This window comes from Gobio gobio, assembly GCF_949357685.1.
Source record: "Gobio gobio genome assembly, chromosome: 18".
Classification (NCBI taxonomy): Eukaryota; Metazoa; Chordata; class Actinopteri; order Cypriniformes; family Gobionidae; genus Gobio; species Gobio gobio.
In genome coordinates, this window is record NC_137111.1 from 43,530,541 (window position 1) to 43,548,906 (window position 18,366).

General features: G+C 37.2%; 1 protein-coding gene across 2 annotated transcripts in view; it reads left to right on the plus strand.

Annotated features, from left to right (window-relative positions):
- The first annotated feature begins 1,311 nt into the window (after positions 1 to 1,311).
- The window catches only part of ldlrap1b (low density lipoprotein receptor adaptor protein 1b), a 72,786-nt gene continuing 55,731 nt past the window's right edge, over positions 1,312 to 18,366 (plus strand). Inside the window, exon 1 of one of the 2 annotated variants that reach the window (XM_079842839.1) lies at positions 1,312 to 1,527. In XM_079842839.1, coding sequence (XP_079698965.1) covers positions 1,443 to 1,527 — 85 coding nt within the window. In that variant the 5' untranslated portion in view covers positions 1,312 to 1,442. The remainder of the gene's footprint in view (positions 1,528 to 18,366) is intronic. The other variant, XM_079842838.1, reaches the window with a different exon arrangement.

Genomic DNA, 18,366 nt, shown 5'->3' on the forward strand with positions numbered 1-18,366 from the left:
TTACTGCAAAAATCCTACATAGTTCACCTTTAATGCTATTATAAAGCTTGGACTAGCCAGAACATTTTTAATATTACTCAGATTTTATTCGTCTGAAAGAAGAATGTCATATACACCTAGGATGACTTGAGGGTGAGTAAATCATGGGCTAATTTTCATTTTTGGGTGAACTATCCCTTTAAGCCATTTTATTAAAGCTGCTGTCCGTAACTTATTTTGTGTTCAAGATTTACAAAAATTGTAAAATGAGAATGTACAACATGAATCCATTTTCCAAACCGTGTTTTTGTCTTACCCTGAATCATTATGGTACACTTATAATAAGTATTTATATTGGGACTATTTCAGGTAAACACCGCGGCGGAGGCGCACAGTCCCTGCGTGACTCGCCATAGACATAAACGGAGAGAAGTAGCTCCGGCTGCAATGTTCGTCCGCAAGACGCATCTAGTTCTGTTTATTAACCGCTAGAGCGCTGAAAGTTATGGACTGCAACGTAAACATTAATGTAACATATAGCCTACTTTAACTGCTACATGATGACTGAATCTAATAGAATTGGCTAGAATGTTGTACTTATTTATTATGCAAATAATAGCTAATAATAATACGTTTTTACATTGATAATGGCTACAAAACAAATCGAAGTAAAAACATACCATCTTACAACTGCAATATTCTTTATAAGTATTTGTATTCTTCTCTCGCAATGTGTATTTATAGAATTTTATTCAGTCATTTCATTGTTATTAACCCCCCATATGTGTGAATTAAAGTGTCCAAATACTTTGAGGCCAATCACAACATCCATGCTATTTTTACCTCATTTAAAGAGATAGTTCACCCAAAAATAAAATTCTGTCATGATTTACTCACCCTCAAGTTGTTCCAAACGGGTTTGTGCTGAACACAAAAGAAGATATTTTGAAGAATATCGGTATCCAAACAATTGATGTTAGAAAATATTAACAGCGCCAAAAAATTATATTGAAGTCAATGGCACCCATCAACTGTATGTTTACCCATATTCTTCAAAATATCTCCAGCAGAAGAAAGAAATTCATTGAGGTTTGGAACAACTTGAGGGTTTGTAAATGATGACTAAATTTTCATTTTGGAGGGTACTATCACTTTAATAGTAACCGCGCTCTTGTTTATGTTCACACGCGAAGCCCTAATTTACATACTAAACCCCGCCTTCCGCCCACTCACGGCAGCGTCATGACGGAACATTATCCTCTTAATTTACATACTAAACCCCGCCCGCCGTGGCGAGCATGTTCGCACATCCACCCGGGATCATCCGCGCAAAAGGAAGAAAATCACAGGCTGTCAGAAAAGTTTTCCTGCTGGGAGAGGGTCGGGCTCGATCGGGCAGAGGACAGTCGGAGGATCGCGCTCTCAGGATTATTAATTATCACAATAAACTGATATTCATCATCATGGACGCGCTCAAATCAGCCGGACGCGCGATCATTCGCAGCCCCAGCCTGGCGAAACAGTCCTGGACCTCTGGGAAACATAAAAGTGAGTTTTACAGCTGTCAATCTGCATGTATTCGCCTGGAAACGTCCGTTTTAGATCTTGTTTATATCTGCAGATCTATTTTGAAGTTCAGAGTCAAAGTTGTTTGCAACTTGTATGCTAAAAGCGGGGATTTACTCGCATTTGTATGATATTTCATAACAAATAACTAAGTTAAACGTTTTAAGTTTTCAAAGTCCGCTATAGTCAAATCCATATAGTGCAATATCCAGGAAATAGCACGTATTTTAATTATGACAGTGGTGTGTATTGTAGAAATTGAGGAAGATTTGTCTCCTAAAAGGTTTCGGACCGTTTCTTATTCTGTTTTAAATACCGAATCCGAATTATTTTCCTGGCGTTACAATTCTGACGGTTTGTCCTGCACTGTTTTTCACTGAAGCTACAGCGCGAGATCAGCGTGAGCTTCGGTTCCCAGACGAATGATTCTTTTGAGCCGATTCTTTAAAGAGAATCAATGTAATCTATTTAAGCCGATTCCCGAACGAATGACTCTTATGAGTCGGTTCTTTTTGGGGGATTTGTAAACATATTGTACAGCGTCAGATCCCTGAACGATTGATTCGTATAAACCGGTTCTTTAAAGTGAATGAAAAACTAACATCCGTATCGGTATGAATCGGATATATAAGAACAGAATCTGGTGTTTCTGTGTTGCTGTAGAGAGCATGGCTGTATAATGAGCGGGCTGATTTTGCCAACCCAGTGTTGCTAGGCAATGCTTTTTAGGTGTACATGGATTTGCCTAATTCGTGGAAAAAAGTGAGAAAGACTGCAAAGGACGGTAGCCGCTGGTGTTTCTCTCTTTTTCTGCCATTTCTGTTGGTTTCTGTGTTTGACCATTTCTTTGCTATGCTGTCTCGGCTCCAATAAAACACACCCTCAAAGGAATTGTTCCAAACCTGTATGACTCACTTTTTTTCTTCTTCTTCTTCTTCTTCTTCTTCTTCTTCTTCTTCTTCTTCTTCTTCTTCTTCTTCTTCTTCTTCTTCTTCTTCTTCTTCTTCTTCTTCTTCTTCTTCTTCTTCTTCTTCTTCTTCTTCAGTGGAACATAAAAGCTGAATTGCATTTATAGTGTTGGCTGCTGTTAGTTTGATAGTTACGTGAATGGGGACTGGAGCTGTCAAGAAGCTCCAAAATTATAAAATTGCGGTATAAAAGCGGTCCATATTACTTGCATAAGTCTTCTTAAACCATATAATAATATTGTGTGTGAAGATTAACAACTTAAATTAAAAACCATTATGCACTGAACATCACTTAAAAAGGTTCTGTTTGGTCACGTGTGGCATCAAAAAGTAATTTGGTGATATTTTTTTTCTTTCTTTTTTTCTGAATAAAGACTCAAATTTGGCTCTGTTCCTCCTACACATTTTTATCGTATAGTTTGAAGGTGGCATCAGAAGTTATATATGCATCTTTTCATGCATGCATTTTTCATGAGCTGAACTCAAAGATCTAAGACTTTTTCTATGTACACAAAAGGCCTATTTCTCTCAAATATTGTTCACAAATCAGTGTTAGTGAGCACTTCTCCTTTGCTGAGATAATCAGTATCTGGTGTGTCCACCATTTGCCTCACGCAGTGCAACACATCTCCTTCACAGAGAGTGGATCAGGCTGTTGATTGTGGAATAAAGACTTACAAATTTGGTTCTGATCCTCCCACGCAGTTATCATATAGTTTGAAGATGTCATATGGTATCATAAGTTATGTATGCACCTTTATGATTTTTTTAAAACCTTCTTCACAGCCCTAGTGTCCCCGTTCACTTTCATTATATTGAAAAGAGCAGCAAATACATTTGAAAACATTTCAGGATTTTCTTCAAAAATGCAATTTTGTGTTCCACTGAAGAGATGGGTAATATCAGTATCAATATCAGGATGGGTAAATTAAGAGAGTTTTCCGTTAAAGAAAGACTTCACCCAAAAATGAGTGTCTATTTACACTAACTCCGCCCACTGACGTCTGGTTGGACCAGACAAAAGTACAAAAAACCGCCTGCGAACTGTCAGCGCGTTGCAGATACTTTGGACTGAATCGAAATCGAGTTTGAATACACTTTTTGCCGATCTCGCTCTTCTCCCTTTTCCCATCACATATCAGATCGGAAAGGCATTTATTTTCAAAAAATATGAAGGAAATATGTGAAAAGTGGAATTCACCCTTCGTCGCAAGTTTGATTGACAGGTGATCTGACCAATCACATCGCCAAATCTGCCGTTTTGTCCGACAAAGCAGTCAGGAGAGTTAGTAGATTAACGTTGGTGGACTTGAACTTGGAAAACGGTGTGTACTGACGTCTTTCCGCGGTTGAAACAACATTTCTTTTAGTGTTCATTCATGTTTATTTCATGCTTATCAATGAACTAGAAGAGATAACCAGTTCACGAGCAGCTTTAACTGAGGCGCTACAGCGATCACGACACATTAAAGAGCCACAAAACGCTATTTACTGTTTAAATTTATTTTAAAAAATGACCATTTCAAAGTTGAAATTGTTTCATATCAAAAGTAACTTGCTCTGTCCTGTCTGTCGGTGTGTTGTCAGTGTCCTCTTTGCTCCGTGATGTATTTTCTCTACGTGAGAACGTGTGTGTGGTGTGAGAGCGCCATGGCTTGTCGGACATAGCAACAGTAACTAAAGGGGGCGGGTCTTTGCGAACGGTCAATTAAAGTGCCTAACTGTTATTTAATATTATATTGTTTATCATGTTAGGGGTAGATGTAGGGAGAGCTTTATTGTCCCAATAAGGCAGCATTTATTTAATAAATGTAGTAATTTACACTCAATATGTTATTATTGCAGTGCTTTAGAATGAAGTAAACTACTGAGGTGCAATTTGCAAATAGTATCTGACTACTAGTATTTACACTTATTGCAAATAAAATACTGCAATTTTACATAGTGTAAATAGAATCACTAAGAAAGTACTGCTTTTTCACTTAGTTTTCTTTAAGGCAGTGGCTATTTGCACAAAGTGAAAATAGCTGTAGATGCTATTTTTGTATTTACTAAGTGAAAATAGTGAGATATTCCATTTACCATCATGTAAAGCAGGTCTTTAGACTGGGTAAACCCAGCCTGATCTGCTGGCAATTTGATTTCGCCCTGCAGCTCAGTCTGGAAACCTGTACATTCATTTCTACTGCTTCTGTTACACTTTTGTGGGAACCAATCACAGACGGGCTTATCCACCTGATGCGCTATTGGCGGGTTTAACACGATGACGGATAGAGAATCAATGGGTCGTTGCCCGTTGATCACGCCTCTTGTGGTCTGATTGGTTGAAGGACTATCCGATTGCATACAGTCATTTAATTTATGCTCGTTTATCACGCCTCTTGTGCAGTAGAAATGAAAGCCCTCCCTACACCCACCCCAACCCTACCAAATAAATGATTTTATTATTATTATTAAACATTTTGTTAGGCACTTTATTTCCACTTTTAGAACATGTTCTTGATTTTTATTGAAAGTAAATGCCTTTCCGATGTAAAATGTGATGGGAAAAGGCGGATTTGAACCCTGGTCGATCGCGTCAAATCCAAGGTCCATAAGCCTTACGCTTTACTGACTACGCCACTGAAGACGTTGAAATATCTGTTTTTTTTTTATCTTGTTTGGCCCAACCAGGCATTGTTAGGCGGAGCTAGTGCGAATAGCACTTGCCAACAAGGCACACTATTTGCACTTGGTGTAAATAGACACTCAGCTTCTTTAAAGTTCAGTGCACATGCACACCGCTGGTCTCAGCTGCTCGCGTTCTCCCGATCTTTGATCTCAGGTGCGGCGTGTAAGTCCCACAGACAGCAGTCGTTCCAGCAGAGTTCAGTCCATCTGCTGCACGGTGGAGTTTCACAAAAACAAGCTTAACTGCCTGGTGACCTTTTTGTTTGCTTTCTCATGGGGAACCCCTCCGCAAACACGCTTCGCTGTCAGACTGATGTCAGCACACTGTGAGGTTTGGATCTTAGGGATGCATGATATATTTCTGACCAATATTCATGGTTTAAATGATCAGCAGTTATCATGTTCCAGCACGTTTTCATGAATGAAGTACAATCATCCATCTGCAGCATCAAAGAAATGTTATGTAAATTATTTATTATATATTTATAAGTGTGAAATATATTTTATACATATTTTATTAAAAAAATATAGAATTAATGTTTGTAAAATATTTTTTTAAATGTATAAATAAATATTTTATTTTCCATTAATCTGTAATATAGGCTATACACTGCAGGGCTTGACATTAAAGGTGAACTATGTAGGATTTTTGCAGTAAAATATCCAGAAACCACTATGCCAGTGTTATATATTTTGTTCAGTTGAGTACTTAGAATATCCCAAATGTTTCCAACTATTTGTAAATCGTGAGAAATTGCTATTTTAACCGAGGAACCGGGACGTGTGAGCTATGCGTGTGAGGGAGTCGCCTGTCGATTGCGTCATATCTGCGTCACCCTCGGTTTCCGGTTTTATTCAGTGAAACACTTTACTCTCACTGCAGTGTGAACAAGTGTCATAGCAGCCGCCGAGCGAACGCCATAACTTCCTTTTCAACACACTCAGATATATCTAATATGATAAACAGAGTTGCGTTACCTCACTCATGACTGGAAAAGAGGAAGTGGCGCCGGCAACCGTGTCATAATAAAAGTCCCGCCGGCGACTATGCCATAATAACAGTCCCGCTCTTCAATCGCTCCTGCGGCCTTGCTCAGCTCCACAACACTCGGTCCTGCTCTGCTTCCCTACAGTAATGTTAATAATCGCATCCATGAACATGATTTCTGCCCGAGTCCTATCCTGACTGTTTTCCACCGGCTGTGAGGTGAATACCACATGTCCCAAGATTCTGCGCTCAAACGTGGCGTCATCAAACTACGCCTTTGTTTTGAACAGGCGACCTCTAGTGGACGGAAAAGTTACATAGTGTAGCTTTAACGCTTGTCCGGGACAAGTGGAGTTTTTGAAGGGACAATTGAAAGACAATTTTACTTGCCCGACCGGACAAGTAGCCTGATAAAACATCATTAACAAAAAATAACTAGGGAATCATCAAAATGCAAGGATAATTCTGCATTCATTAGTGTAAGTGGCGATTGATAGTGGATAATAATATATAATGTATAATGAACTGACGGTAACAAGGTTGCGCTGTTGACGCTCGCGCAGCCTCTCGAGGAGAAATCACAACAAATGAGCGCCGCTCACACAGAGAAACTCAGTCACATACTGCAGTAAACATTTGAAATGTGGAGTTTTTATATTTATAACATTTGATACAGTTATATGATCACACGAGCATGAGTGCCGTTTTCCTGAATGCCATCAAATGTGACACTGATTTCATATGACAGTTCCATAAACAATTAATTAACATTAAGTCACTTACATATATTGACTGTTTTTGTTCTATTTCAGCAGCGAAAATATTTCCAAACAAAGATCACAACAGAACCATAACACATCTCTCAGCAACAGTGTGTTCCTGAATGATTCTGCGTTTTGAATGAATCGGTTGAATCAAAGATTCAATGACCTGTTAGTAAACAACAGCCTCATTCTTGAATGAATCAGCCAATTGAACGAATCGACTCAATGATTCACTCATTAAGACCTGACGCCACCTACTGGCAGATTAGTTTCATGTTTAAACTTTCTTTCCAACATTTTTTTATTCATATGAAAAAAAATTTAAACAATCATAACATTATTTAACGCAGTTGTAATTTTTCAGTGTAAATTATTTTGATTTGATTGGTAACAGCCCTATAGTGTCTTATTCTAATTTAATTTATTTATCAACTTTAATAATATAAAAGGAAAGCTGAAGCATGGTTTTTATAATATAAGGGGAAAAATGCCCTTTATAAAAGGTAGAAATATCATAAATATGCAGATTTAAATATGTCAAAGCTGATCGAAAACTGGTGAGTATTGCTCCAGAATAAATTATAAAAAAAAAATTAACATTACAAAATTAAATAAAAAAAATTCCAGACAAGTAAGATTTTTACTCTGACAAGTGAATGACAGATTTACTTGTCCAAAGGACAAGCACGTGAACCGTCTTAATGTCAAGCCCTGTTCTGTATATATTAGGGCTGCACGATATTTCAAAAATATCTACATAATCACATCAATGTCGGTTATGTTTTAAGTTTTTATGTTCCAGCCGTTTTTCTATACAATTAATTCCACTTCTCGTGCTCTGAGGATATTTACTCATATCAGCGGTGAAAGTCTCCACTGTAATAGTAGACAGTAACCGTTACTTTGAGCCTGTCTTAACAGGAAGTGTGTGTAATTGCAGCAGACTCACAGAGCATGACGCCTGAAACCCACAGCCAGTTTTACACTAAACACATGATGCATTTCAAGATACCAGGGATGGACTGCAGATTTTAGTGCTGAATCATGAGATTACGTGGCTACCTTTGGCGCCTGAAGCTCTCTAATTACAATTTCTAGAGTATGTTTTGTTGAACTGATTGTTGTGACTCTGAGCTCTGATTGGATGAGTCATATTTAAACTAAAGCCAGTGTATAATACAGATAATACAGATAAACACAGCTGCAATGCTTGACAGCTGTGATCAGTCTACCGTTAAGCTAATGAACTATATTACTTAGCAGAAGTAATATTTTCTGCTAAAAATTTTCTATGTTTGTTCTGGTTAATAAATGTAGTATTTATCTAAGATGCATGATTAATCGTTAAAAGATTGAATTCATGATTCAAACACCCATGCGACTGAGAGACAGAGAGCAGGATCATGTTTAGGTATGAAACCGCTTCATAAAGTTTTTTTCAACCACGCACAGTATCGTTATTTCTGTGTTACAGACATTCACATGATCACAGAAGGACTGGGATAAAAGTTTATAGTTCAGATATAAACACTGATGTCTACGATAGCGATCAGAGCAACAACAAAAAAAAGAACCGTTCACTTGGCTTGACTGTATCAATTACACCGTTACACCAGTAGGTGGAGACAAGTGACTGTTGAAAATTAATTTGTCATTGAATCATTCATTCAAGAGATTTGTTTAAAAACACTGATTCATCCAGTATTGAAACAAGTGAAGTATTTATGAGTGAGTCATTGAATCATTCATTCAAGAGATTCGTTTCAAAACACTGATTCATCCAATAATGAAACAAGTGAAGTATTTATGAGTGAGTCATTGAATCATTCATTCAAGAGATTTGTTTAAAACACTAATTCATCCAGTATTGAAACAACTGAAGTATTTATGAGTGAGTCATTGAATCATTCATTCAAGAGATTTGTTTAAAAACACTGATTCATCCAGTAATGAAACAAGTGAAGTGTTTGTCATTGAATCATTCATTCAAACTGACAAAAAAAAAATCATTCAAATGACTTTTATTTTTAATAGACTGCAGCAGTTAACATTTTTTCAGAACCTATTACATTCTTCTAGAAGTGCATTTGTGAGGTCAGGCACTGATGTTGGACGAGAAGGCCTGGCTCGCAGTCTCCGCTCTTATTCATCCCAAAGGTTTTCTATTGGGTTGAGGTCAGGACTCTGTGCAGGCCAGTCAAGTTCCGCCACACCAAACTCGCTCATCCATGGTTTTATGGACCGACGCTTTGTGCTCCTTCCGCAGTCATGTTAGAACAGGAAGGGGCCATCCCCAAACTGTTCCCACAAAGTTGGGAGCATGAAATTGTCCAAAATGTCTTGGTATGCTGAAGCATTTAGAGTTCCTTTCACTGGAACTAAGGGGCCAAGCTCAACCTCAAAAAAACAAAAACAAAAAGAAAAAACACACACCATAATCCCCCCTCCACCAAACTTTACACTTTGCACAATGCAGTCAGGCAAGAACTGTTCTCCTGGCAACCGCCAAACCCAGACTTATCCATCGGATTTCCAGACAGAGAAGCGTGATTGGTCACTCCAGAGAACACGTCTCCACTGCTCTAGAGTCCAGTGGCGGCGTGCTTTACCCCACTGCATCCCAGGCTTTGCATTGCACTTGGTGATGTAAGGCTTGGATGAGCTGCTCGGCCATTGAAACCCATTCCATGTAGCTCTACACACTGTTCTTGAGCTAATCTGAAGGCCACAGAAGTTTGGAGGTCTGTAGTTATTGACTCTGCAGAAAGTTGGTGACTTCTGCACACCGTGACCCTCAGCATGTGCTGACCCCGCTCTGTGATTTGCTGTTGTTCCCAATTGCTTCCACTTTGTTATAATCCCACTAACAGTTGACTGTGGAATATTTAGTAGTGAAGAAATTTCATGAATGGACTTATTGCAAAAGTGGCAACCGATCACAGTACCACACTTGAGTTCACTGAGATCCTGAGAGCCACACATTCTCTAACAAATGTTTGTAGAAGCGTCTGTATGCCTAGTGCTTGATTTTATACACCTGTGGCCATGGAAGTGATTGGAACAACTGAATTCAATGAATTGGATGGGGGTCCCAATACTTTTGGCAATATAGTGTATGTTGTCATAACTTATTATTTTTTAGTGTAGTGAGTCAAAACAATTATTTACATTCCAATTGGGTTGAGCAGAGTTTCTGACTTAAATAAGCCATTATGTTTCAAAGGCCAGATTGAATTATTCCTGAAGGCTGTAATATTTCCTGTCTGTGCGTTTAGAGTGACATAGAAAATGTGGAGAGGGCTCTCAACAGGCTAGTGGCAGTTGGTTTCAGTAATCTTGTGCAGGCTTAGTGTTGGGTGAATGAAGAGCTATCATTTCCTGTACCGTCTTCCCACAGAGATGTGTCAATATAATTGTCTCAAGACAGCAAATGTGAGTTGCAGAATCTCCCTTTGTGGTCGGCGTCATATCAGCTGAACTACTGCTTCATGAAAGGGTCACATGAAATATGAAGAAGCTAACATCACATATCCACCCATAGATATCACTCATAGATATCACCCATAGATATCACCCATAGATATCACCCATAGATATCACCCATAGATATCACCCATAGATATCACCCATAGATATCACCCATAGATATCACCCATAGATATCACCCATAGATATCCACCCATAGATATCACCCATAGATATCCACCCATAGATATCCACCCATAGATATCACCCATAGATATCACCCATAGATATCACTCATAGATATCACCCATAGATATCACCCATAGATATCACCCATAGATATCACTCATAGATATCCACCCATAGATATCACCCATAGATATCACTCATAGATATCACTCATAGATATCACTCATAGATATCACCCATAGATATCACTCATAGATATCACCCATAGATATCACCCATAGATATCACTCATAGATATCACTCATAGATATCACCCATAGATATCACTCATAGATATCACTCATAGATATCACCCATAGATATCACTCATAGATATCACTCATAGATATCACTCATAGATATCACTCATAGATATCACTCATAGATATCACTCATAGATATCACCCATAGATATCACTCATAGATATCACTCATAGATATCACTCATAGATATCACTCATAGATATCACTCATAGATATCACTCATAGATATCACTCATAGATATCACTCATAGATATCACCCATAGATATCACCCATAGATATCACCCATAGATATCACTCATAGATATCACTCATAGATATCACTCATAGATATCACTCATAGATATCACCCATAGATATCACCCATAGATATCACCCATAGATATCACTCATAGATATCACCCATAGATATCACTCATAGATATCACTCATAGATATCACTCATAGATATCACTCATAGATATCACCCATAGATATCACCCATAGATATCCACCCTAGTTTGCAATGTGGAAATCAGTTCATTTCTGTGAATATGTGAGATTGCTGATTCATTGGCTGCTATAAGAATGGCAAAGGGCAGCAAACGGTAAAACTGTTCGCACTACAAACCAGTGTTTATGATAATAAGTTAAAATAATATAATAAATACCATTTTGCAATATCAATCACTCTTTGTAAAACAAATAGATTTTTTTAATGCTCAACCACGATTCTTTCTGCATTTTCTTTATTATGTTATTTTTTATGTATAAGTAAATTTGTAAATAATATAATATTTTTGCATAATAATATAATTTTTTATTTATAATTTTAAATAATGGATTCTATGCATTTTGGAAAGTATGGAATTTGATTTGAGTAATTTATGGAAAAACACTTACAGACTATTATATTCATAAATAATTTGTATCAGTTTATTATATCAGTAATATATATTAATAATATATATTAATTCATTTATTATTCAATCTGAGTGATTTCATGGCAAAAGTTTAGCGTTCGTTGTCAAACACAACTGAATGAATTCAAGGCGCACTTTTTCATTACGCAAACCTTTTTGTGAAATTGAAAATATGTAGGAACCCTGAAATATGTTTTTCTACATATTGATTTCAAGAATTAAAAAGCACAAATTTAAAAGATGAATTTTTTTGATGAATCAAACTACACCAGTCTTGCATTTGTTCGCATATATGCATGCAGCAAAGATTCAGAATAGTTTGTTTATGAAATGATTGGGCGTCTAACTGGAATCTCTTTGCTGATAAATACCGGAATATTTACAACATTTGGTTTGATGTTAACGTGGAACTCAGCAGCTATCACATACCTGAACTCAATTCCTGAGAGAAATCTGATTATGTTGACTCTGATGGAAAATATTGGGTCTGTAATTCCCATCTTTCCAGCGGCGAGGGTTTGGAGCTCCTGCTGGGATGTGCAACAGTGAAATGTGTCTGCAGATCTGAGAGCCGCTGCCAGTGTGTAATGGAGATTGTGTCCATCAAAGCTCTCTTTACAAGCCAGATTTACCTCCTCAGACATCATCAGTATCTCCACACACACACACACACACACACACACACACACACACACACACACACACACACACACACACACACACACACACACACACACACACACACACACACACACACACACACACACACACACACACACACACACACACACACACACACACACACACACACACACACACACACACACACACACTCTCATTCATATTCATGCTGGTGTGTGTGGCTGGAGATTGGAAGCAGATCAGGGTCAGTAAGAGATTAAGAAAGTGATTTTATAAGGAAGCTGTTTGACACTGAAATTGATGGACATTTAAACTTCTTATGTTTAAGCGATGTTATGAGAGGAGTGTATGTATGGCTGAATAAAGTTAATAATTAAGTTTGGTCATTAAAGGTTTTAAGGTCATTAAAACTGGAAAAAAAAAGATTTTGTAAGTTCAATTAATTTCTCTGAATCAGTTCAAATTGTCTGCTTCAGTGAATCAATTCAAAACTCTGATTCAGTGATTCATTTGCATCATAACTGTGTACAGTACCATTTGTTTTAAGAAATTAATTTTCATAATTTCAATGGTGCATTAAATTGATCAAAAGTGACACTAAAGACATTTATAATGTTACAAAAGATTTCTATTTCACATAAATGAGCGGCCTATTCATCAGAGAATCCTGAATAAATGCATCATGGTTTCCCATAAAAATATGAAGCAGCACTGTTTTCATCATTGATAATAATCATAAATGTTTCTTGAGCAGCAAATCATCATATTAGAATGATTTCTGAAGTATCATGTGACACTGAAGACTGGAGTAATGATGCTGAAAGCTCAAAGTAATAAATTACATTTTACAATATATTACAATAAAAAATGGCTATTTTGAATTGTAATAATATTTCACAATATTTCAGTTTTTACTGTATTTCTTCAAAAATATTACTGACCCCAAACTTTTCTACTTTCTACTATAAAATATAGAATTTTGGAGAATATTTAGTATTATTCAACATTAATATATTGGTGCATTTAAAAGAAAATGATTACATTTTCTTCCTTGTGTTGTGAAAAACATGCAAACTTTTTGAATATTGTTTGGTTGAAATGATTGATTCTCTAATGGAAAATAATGACCTTTTCACAGCAAATCCATAAATCTTGAGATGTAATGTTGTTAGCCGTTTATGGTCCATCCCTCTGCGCGAGCAATGATTCGTCAGCGTGTCTTTGAGCTGTGAGTGTATTCATGAAATGAAGACACAGCAGGACTTTCACAATCCTCAGAGAGCCTGTTGATTGTGTCCTTTTGCAACCTGTAGATGTGTGTGTGTGTGTGTGTAACCTCAGGCTAAATACAGCAGTGCCGAGCCCTTCAAATCTCTTTAAAGCTTGATGTTATTTAGGGTCTCACGACACACACACACACACACACACACACACACACACACACACACACACACACACACACACACACACACACACACACACACACACACACACACACACACACACACACACACACACCTCCTCTCCTCTGATCCTCTTGGCTTGATCCTCATCAAAATTACCTTTTTAAGTCGACATAAAAAACACCTCTCGAAACCCAATTTACTTCACAAAAATTGCATACATTTTCAAGTCATTGTTTTTGAAAAGTTTACATAACACACACAGTATACTCATTTGTGTGTGTGTGTATCAGCCTGTGTCAGGGTGAGATCTCTCTTCTCCTCCTTCTCTGCCGCTCTGTCATCTCTTGTTTTATCTCCTGACTGAACAATGCCTCCTATTCTGCTATTCCCATCTCTCTCCATCCCAGACGGCACGATCTGTGCTACTTGAGTTCACACAGAGCTATCCCAGCAGCCTCTGTGTGCGTCTCTCAGTAGAGCGATACACTCGACTCCCAGATTTGACTGATAACAACCTTTCAAAATATGTGCATGAGCTACCACACTGAATTCAATTTGGTGTAGGATTTACTTTAAAACAGTTTTCACTCAGAAATGGCAAGTAACACATTAAATGAATGTTGCGGTGAAATGGAAGTTGATTCGATTCGTCAGCAAACCTAATAATTTTTTTTTTTGACAGTACATGAGCTCTGATGTCATGTGATGAAATATGCTTCTGTAAAAACCACTAGTCAGTGTATTTTAAAACGAAGGAGATCTGATGTTTATTCTGATGAACAAATCCTCTACAATTTATCTGAACATCAGTGTCTTTTGCTGGATTGATGTTGCCGTTGTCAACAGAAATCTCTCATGACTGTTTTTGCTGATGGTCAAAGCGGTGGTCATGTGATCTGTGTGATGTTGACTGGTCTGGACTGAGTCAGCAGTGATCATCTGCACGATGTGAATCTGTGTCAGTGAGTGTAGGGGGTGAAACATGTCAAAAACCAGTGTTTTCTTTGAACCATTTAAGATTTTTTTTATTTTATCTCCATAATTCTTAATGCTGAATAGTTGTAAAACAGTACTTTTTACTAAGATGTAAAAATATGATTTAAATAATATTATGACCCCACATTAAGTGGCCTTAACTACTATGTACTTACATCAAAAAAATAAGTACAAAGTACTTATTGTGTTCATATATGTGTTGCTGATATGAGGTGGGATACGGGTAAAGTTAAGGACAGGTGTGGTGTAAGGGAAGTGTCAACAGTGTAATTATAAATGTAACTACAGAAATTCATTACAGATGTAATTACATGCGGCAAATTTTTTACAATGTAAAGACATGTATGTACACAATAAGTGCATTGTATCAAATGATTCATTAAAATGTTAGTACATAGTAGTTAAGGCCACTTAATATAAAATGGGTCCAATATTATTTTTTATAATAATATTATATTACTCGTATTTATGCATTTAATTTGTTTTATTAAAAATGTGCTCAATTGTCATGAAAATAATGTCACAATAATAAAAAAAATCTTAATGGTCCTATAAATATACTTAACTTGCACAAAGTAAAATTTTAAATGTTTTTTTGTGAAGTATGATATGATATAACCCAGACATGTTCTTGACATGTTTTGATGTAAAAATATGATTTAAATAATTGTATTTTTTTATAATAATATTAATATTATTTATATTACAAAAATGTGCTCAATTGTCAGGAAGATAATGTCACAATAATAATAAAACATTTTTAAAATGTTCCTATAAATAAACTTAATTTGCACTAAATTATTATTTTTTTTTCCTTTTAGATTTTTTTATTTATTGTGAATTATGATATGATATGATATGAACCAGACATGTTCTTGAGATGTTCTGATGTAAAATATTATTTAACTAATACTATCTTTTAAATAAAAAATGTGTTTAAATGTCATGAAAATAATGTCACAATAATAATAAAAACGCCAGCATTACAAAAAAGGTTGCCAGCCACCGCCAGGGTTTTTGATCATTTTCACAAAAATGTAATGGCCCGTAGAATATTTTGTTGAATGAATATCTGAGCATGCACCCTTTTATTCTAGCTTCATGCATACCTTTTTTATCAACACTTAAATATGGGTACGTTTCATAAAAAAAGCAACATTTTGAACAAAAAGCTGAGAAAATAAATTTTTTGTAAAATAATACTACATCCAGATCAGATTCAGATGGTGACGATGATCAAACACAGATCGAGTCCATCAACACCCCTAATGCTTGCACAGTCCTATAGCTCGTCCTGTGTCCACATTTCATTCAGTAACATTAGGCAGTTTTGATTTATATGCCGTTTAATGTTGACGGTCACGTTATTTTACATATGCATATGCTTACATACGATCGCTTGTTTTTTTGCATCTTCTTCACCTGAGTTTTGATCTGGAGATTCTGTACTCATTCAGAAGATGCGTAATAGCGCCCCCTAGTGTATAACAGTGAAAACACGGAAACCTGGAAAATTCCGTGTTTGGCAGGGAAGCGTTTTCCCACAAATAACGTTCCTATAAATATACTTAATTTTCACTAAATAAAATTGTATTATTTCTTTCTTTTGTGTAGTATAACCCAGATATGTTTGTGACAGGTTGTGTGAAAGCAGGAGACTGTAGTTGGTGTTGATTTGAAGAGTTAATCTGATTCTGGTGGATTTGGCTTGTAGCCGTTTGGTTGTATTGTGTCAGTTGTTTCCCTGAACAGAAGCTTTGTGTTTGACGTGGTATGGTGAGTGTGTGTTTGAGTTGAACACGCTTTGTGTTTGTCTACAGTGAGATTTGCTCAGATGGGCTCATTGACAATAACTCCATTCTCTACTAACCGCTGTTTCATCACACGTCACATTCACTCTGAAGATTTGGAGTTTCTTTGTCACAAAATGTCAATGCCATTTAGGGACTCTTTGAAACTGACATGCCTAATAAGTCTTCAGCCAATATGGGTTTTTACAATGAACAATGCTGATATCTAGGCCCTGTTTACACCTGGTATTAAGATGCGTTGTGGTCGATTGGATCACAAGTGGACGGCGCTAATAGCGGTGTAAACAGGGTCTAAAATGTTTTGAGCTTGTCCACTTTCAACCACTTCCAGAAGTAGTCGAAAACACTTTCGTAGTGTATGCTCATGTGGTTCGAACAGCCACAAAAGACGGCTTACTCTCTGCGACTGACTTAATGTGTAAACATTATGGGAAGCGCACTAGCCAGACGAGATTTAAACTTTGTCGGCTGGAGATTTAAGTTTGGTTTGAAGATGAAAAACATACCAAGCACAATGTTCTCTCACCATTCCTGATTTCTAACACACAGCATTTGGCGTGGTCTCGCGGCTATCAGACCAGAAAGGAAAACTGCTGCTCTCCGTATGTTTTTCCAGCGTCTTCAGTTCGTTCATATGTAAATTGTGTGAGCTTATTTCATAGGAGAACGAAAGATCTGATAAAAAACATACATTTGCCCGCCCATAGACCTAGGCTGGCTCCGCCCTCCTACGTTCTTCCGCTCAATTTTCATTTTCCTTCAGTACTCCGTCTGGGACTGCGGTATAAGTGTTAGGTTTTCTCCGAACAAATTTTTACCAGTCCAATCAGTGAACAGAGGGAGTGGCTGAGAACGTTGACGTTGATGTCGTGCGCTGGTTTGAGTTGTAGTTCAGTAATGGCGGCGGAGAAAAGATGCGAGCGAAGCCATTCATTCCATTGTGGCACCGCTGCCAAATATCCAGAAGTTAAAGCCGGAGCAAGAACAATCTTTGCTGAGTTTTGTTGGTGGCCATGATGTTGTGTCCCGGGAAAAGTTTGATTTTCCAGCTCGCTCCGTTAGTGGTGAAGGAGTTGGCTGAAGCCCCGGTAATTGTTTTGCTTGGGTCGGAAGGTATTATCATCATTTACAGGGGCTAGTCAGTGATTTTATTGCCGTCCGTCTCCCGCGTAGTAATCCCTGGCCGAATTACCTACTGTTTTAGACAAACACCAAGGTCGTGTGGTCATTTAATTGCTGTCCGAATCCACATCTCTGAACAAATGAAATGTACGAGAGTCTGGTAAGACCAGGCTACCATAGACCCTCCCCTCAAAAAAAAAGTCAGGACAGAAGTGATTGAAAGTGACAAATTAAAACACCAATGCTGCGTCCCAATTCGCATACTATCCGTACTAAATAGTATTCGAAAAAAGAATTAGTATGTCCCAAATCGTAGTATGTTGAAAAGAGTATTCCAAAGATTCCCGGATGGTTTACAATTTCCGGTCAGAATCCGAAGTCCACAACCCATTGCGAGATGGACGAGGATTCGATTAGAACTCCAAACGCGGATAAAAAGTGTTAAAAAAAACTACAAACATGACGGTTACGTGGAGAGGATTAGATAAAGTGGTTTGAGTGAGCAATTATCAGTATTTAACCTGACGAAAAGATATTTATTCAATATTATCCACATTATATTTCACCTGCAGCAGCATTGAGAACTTTTGTAATGA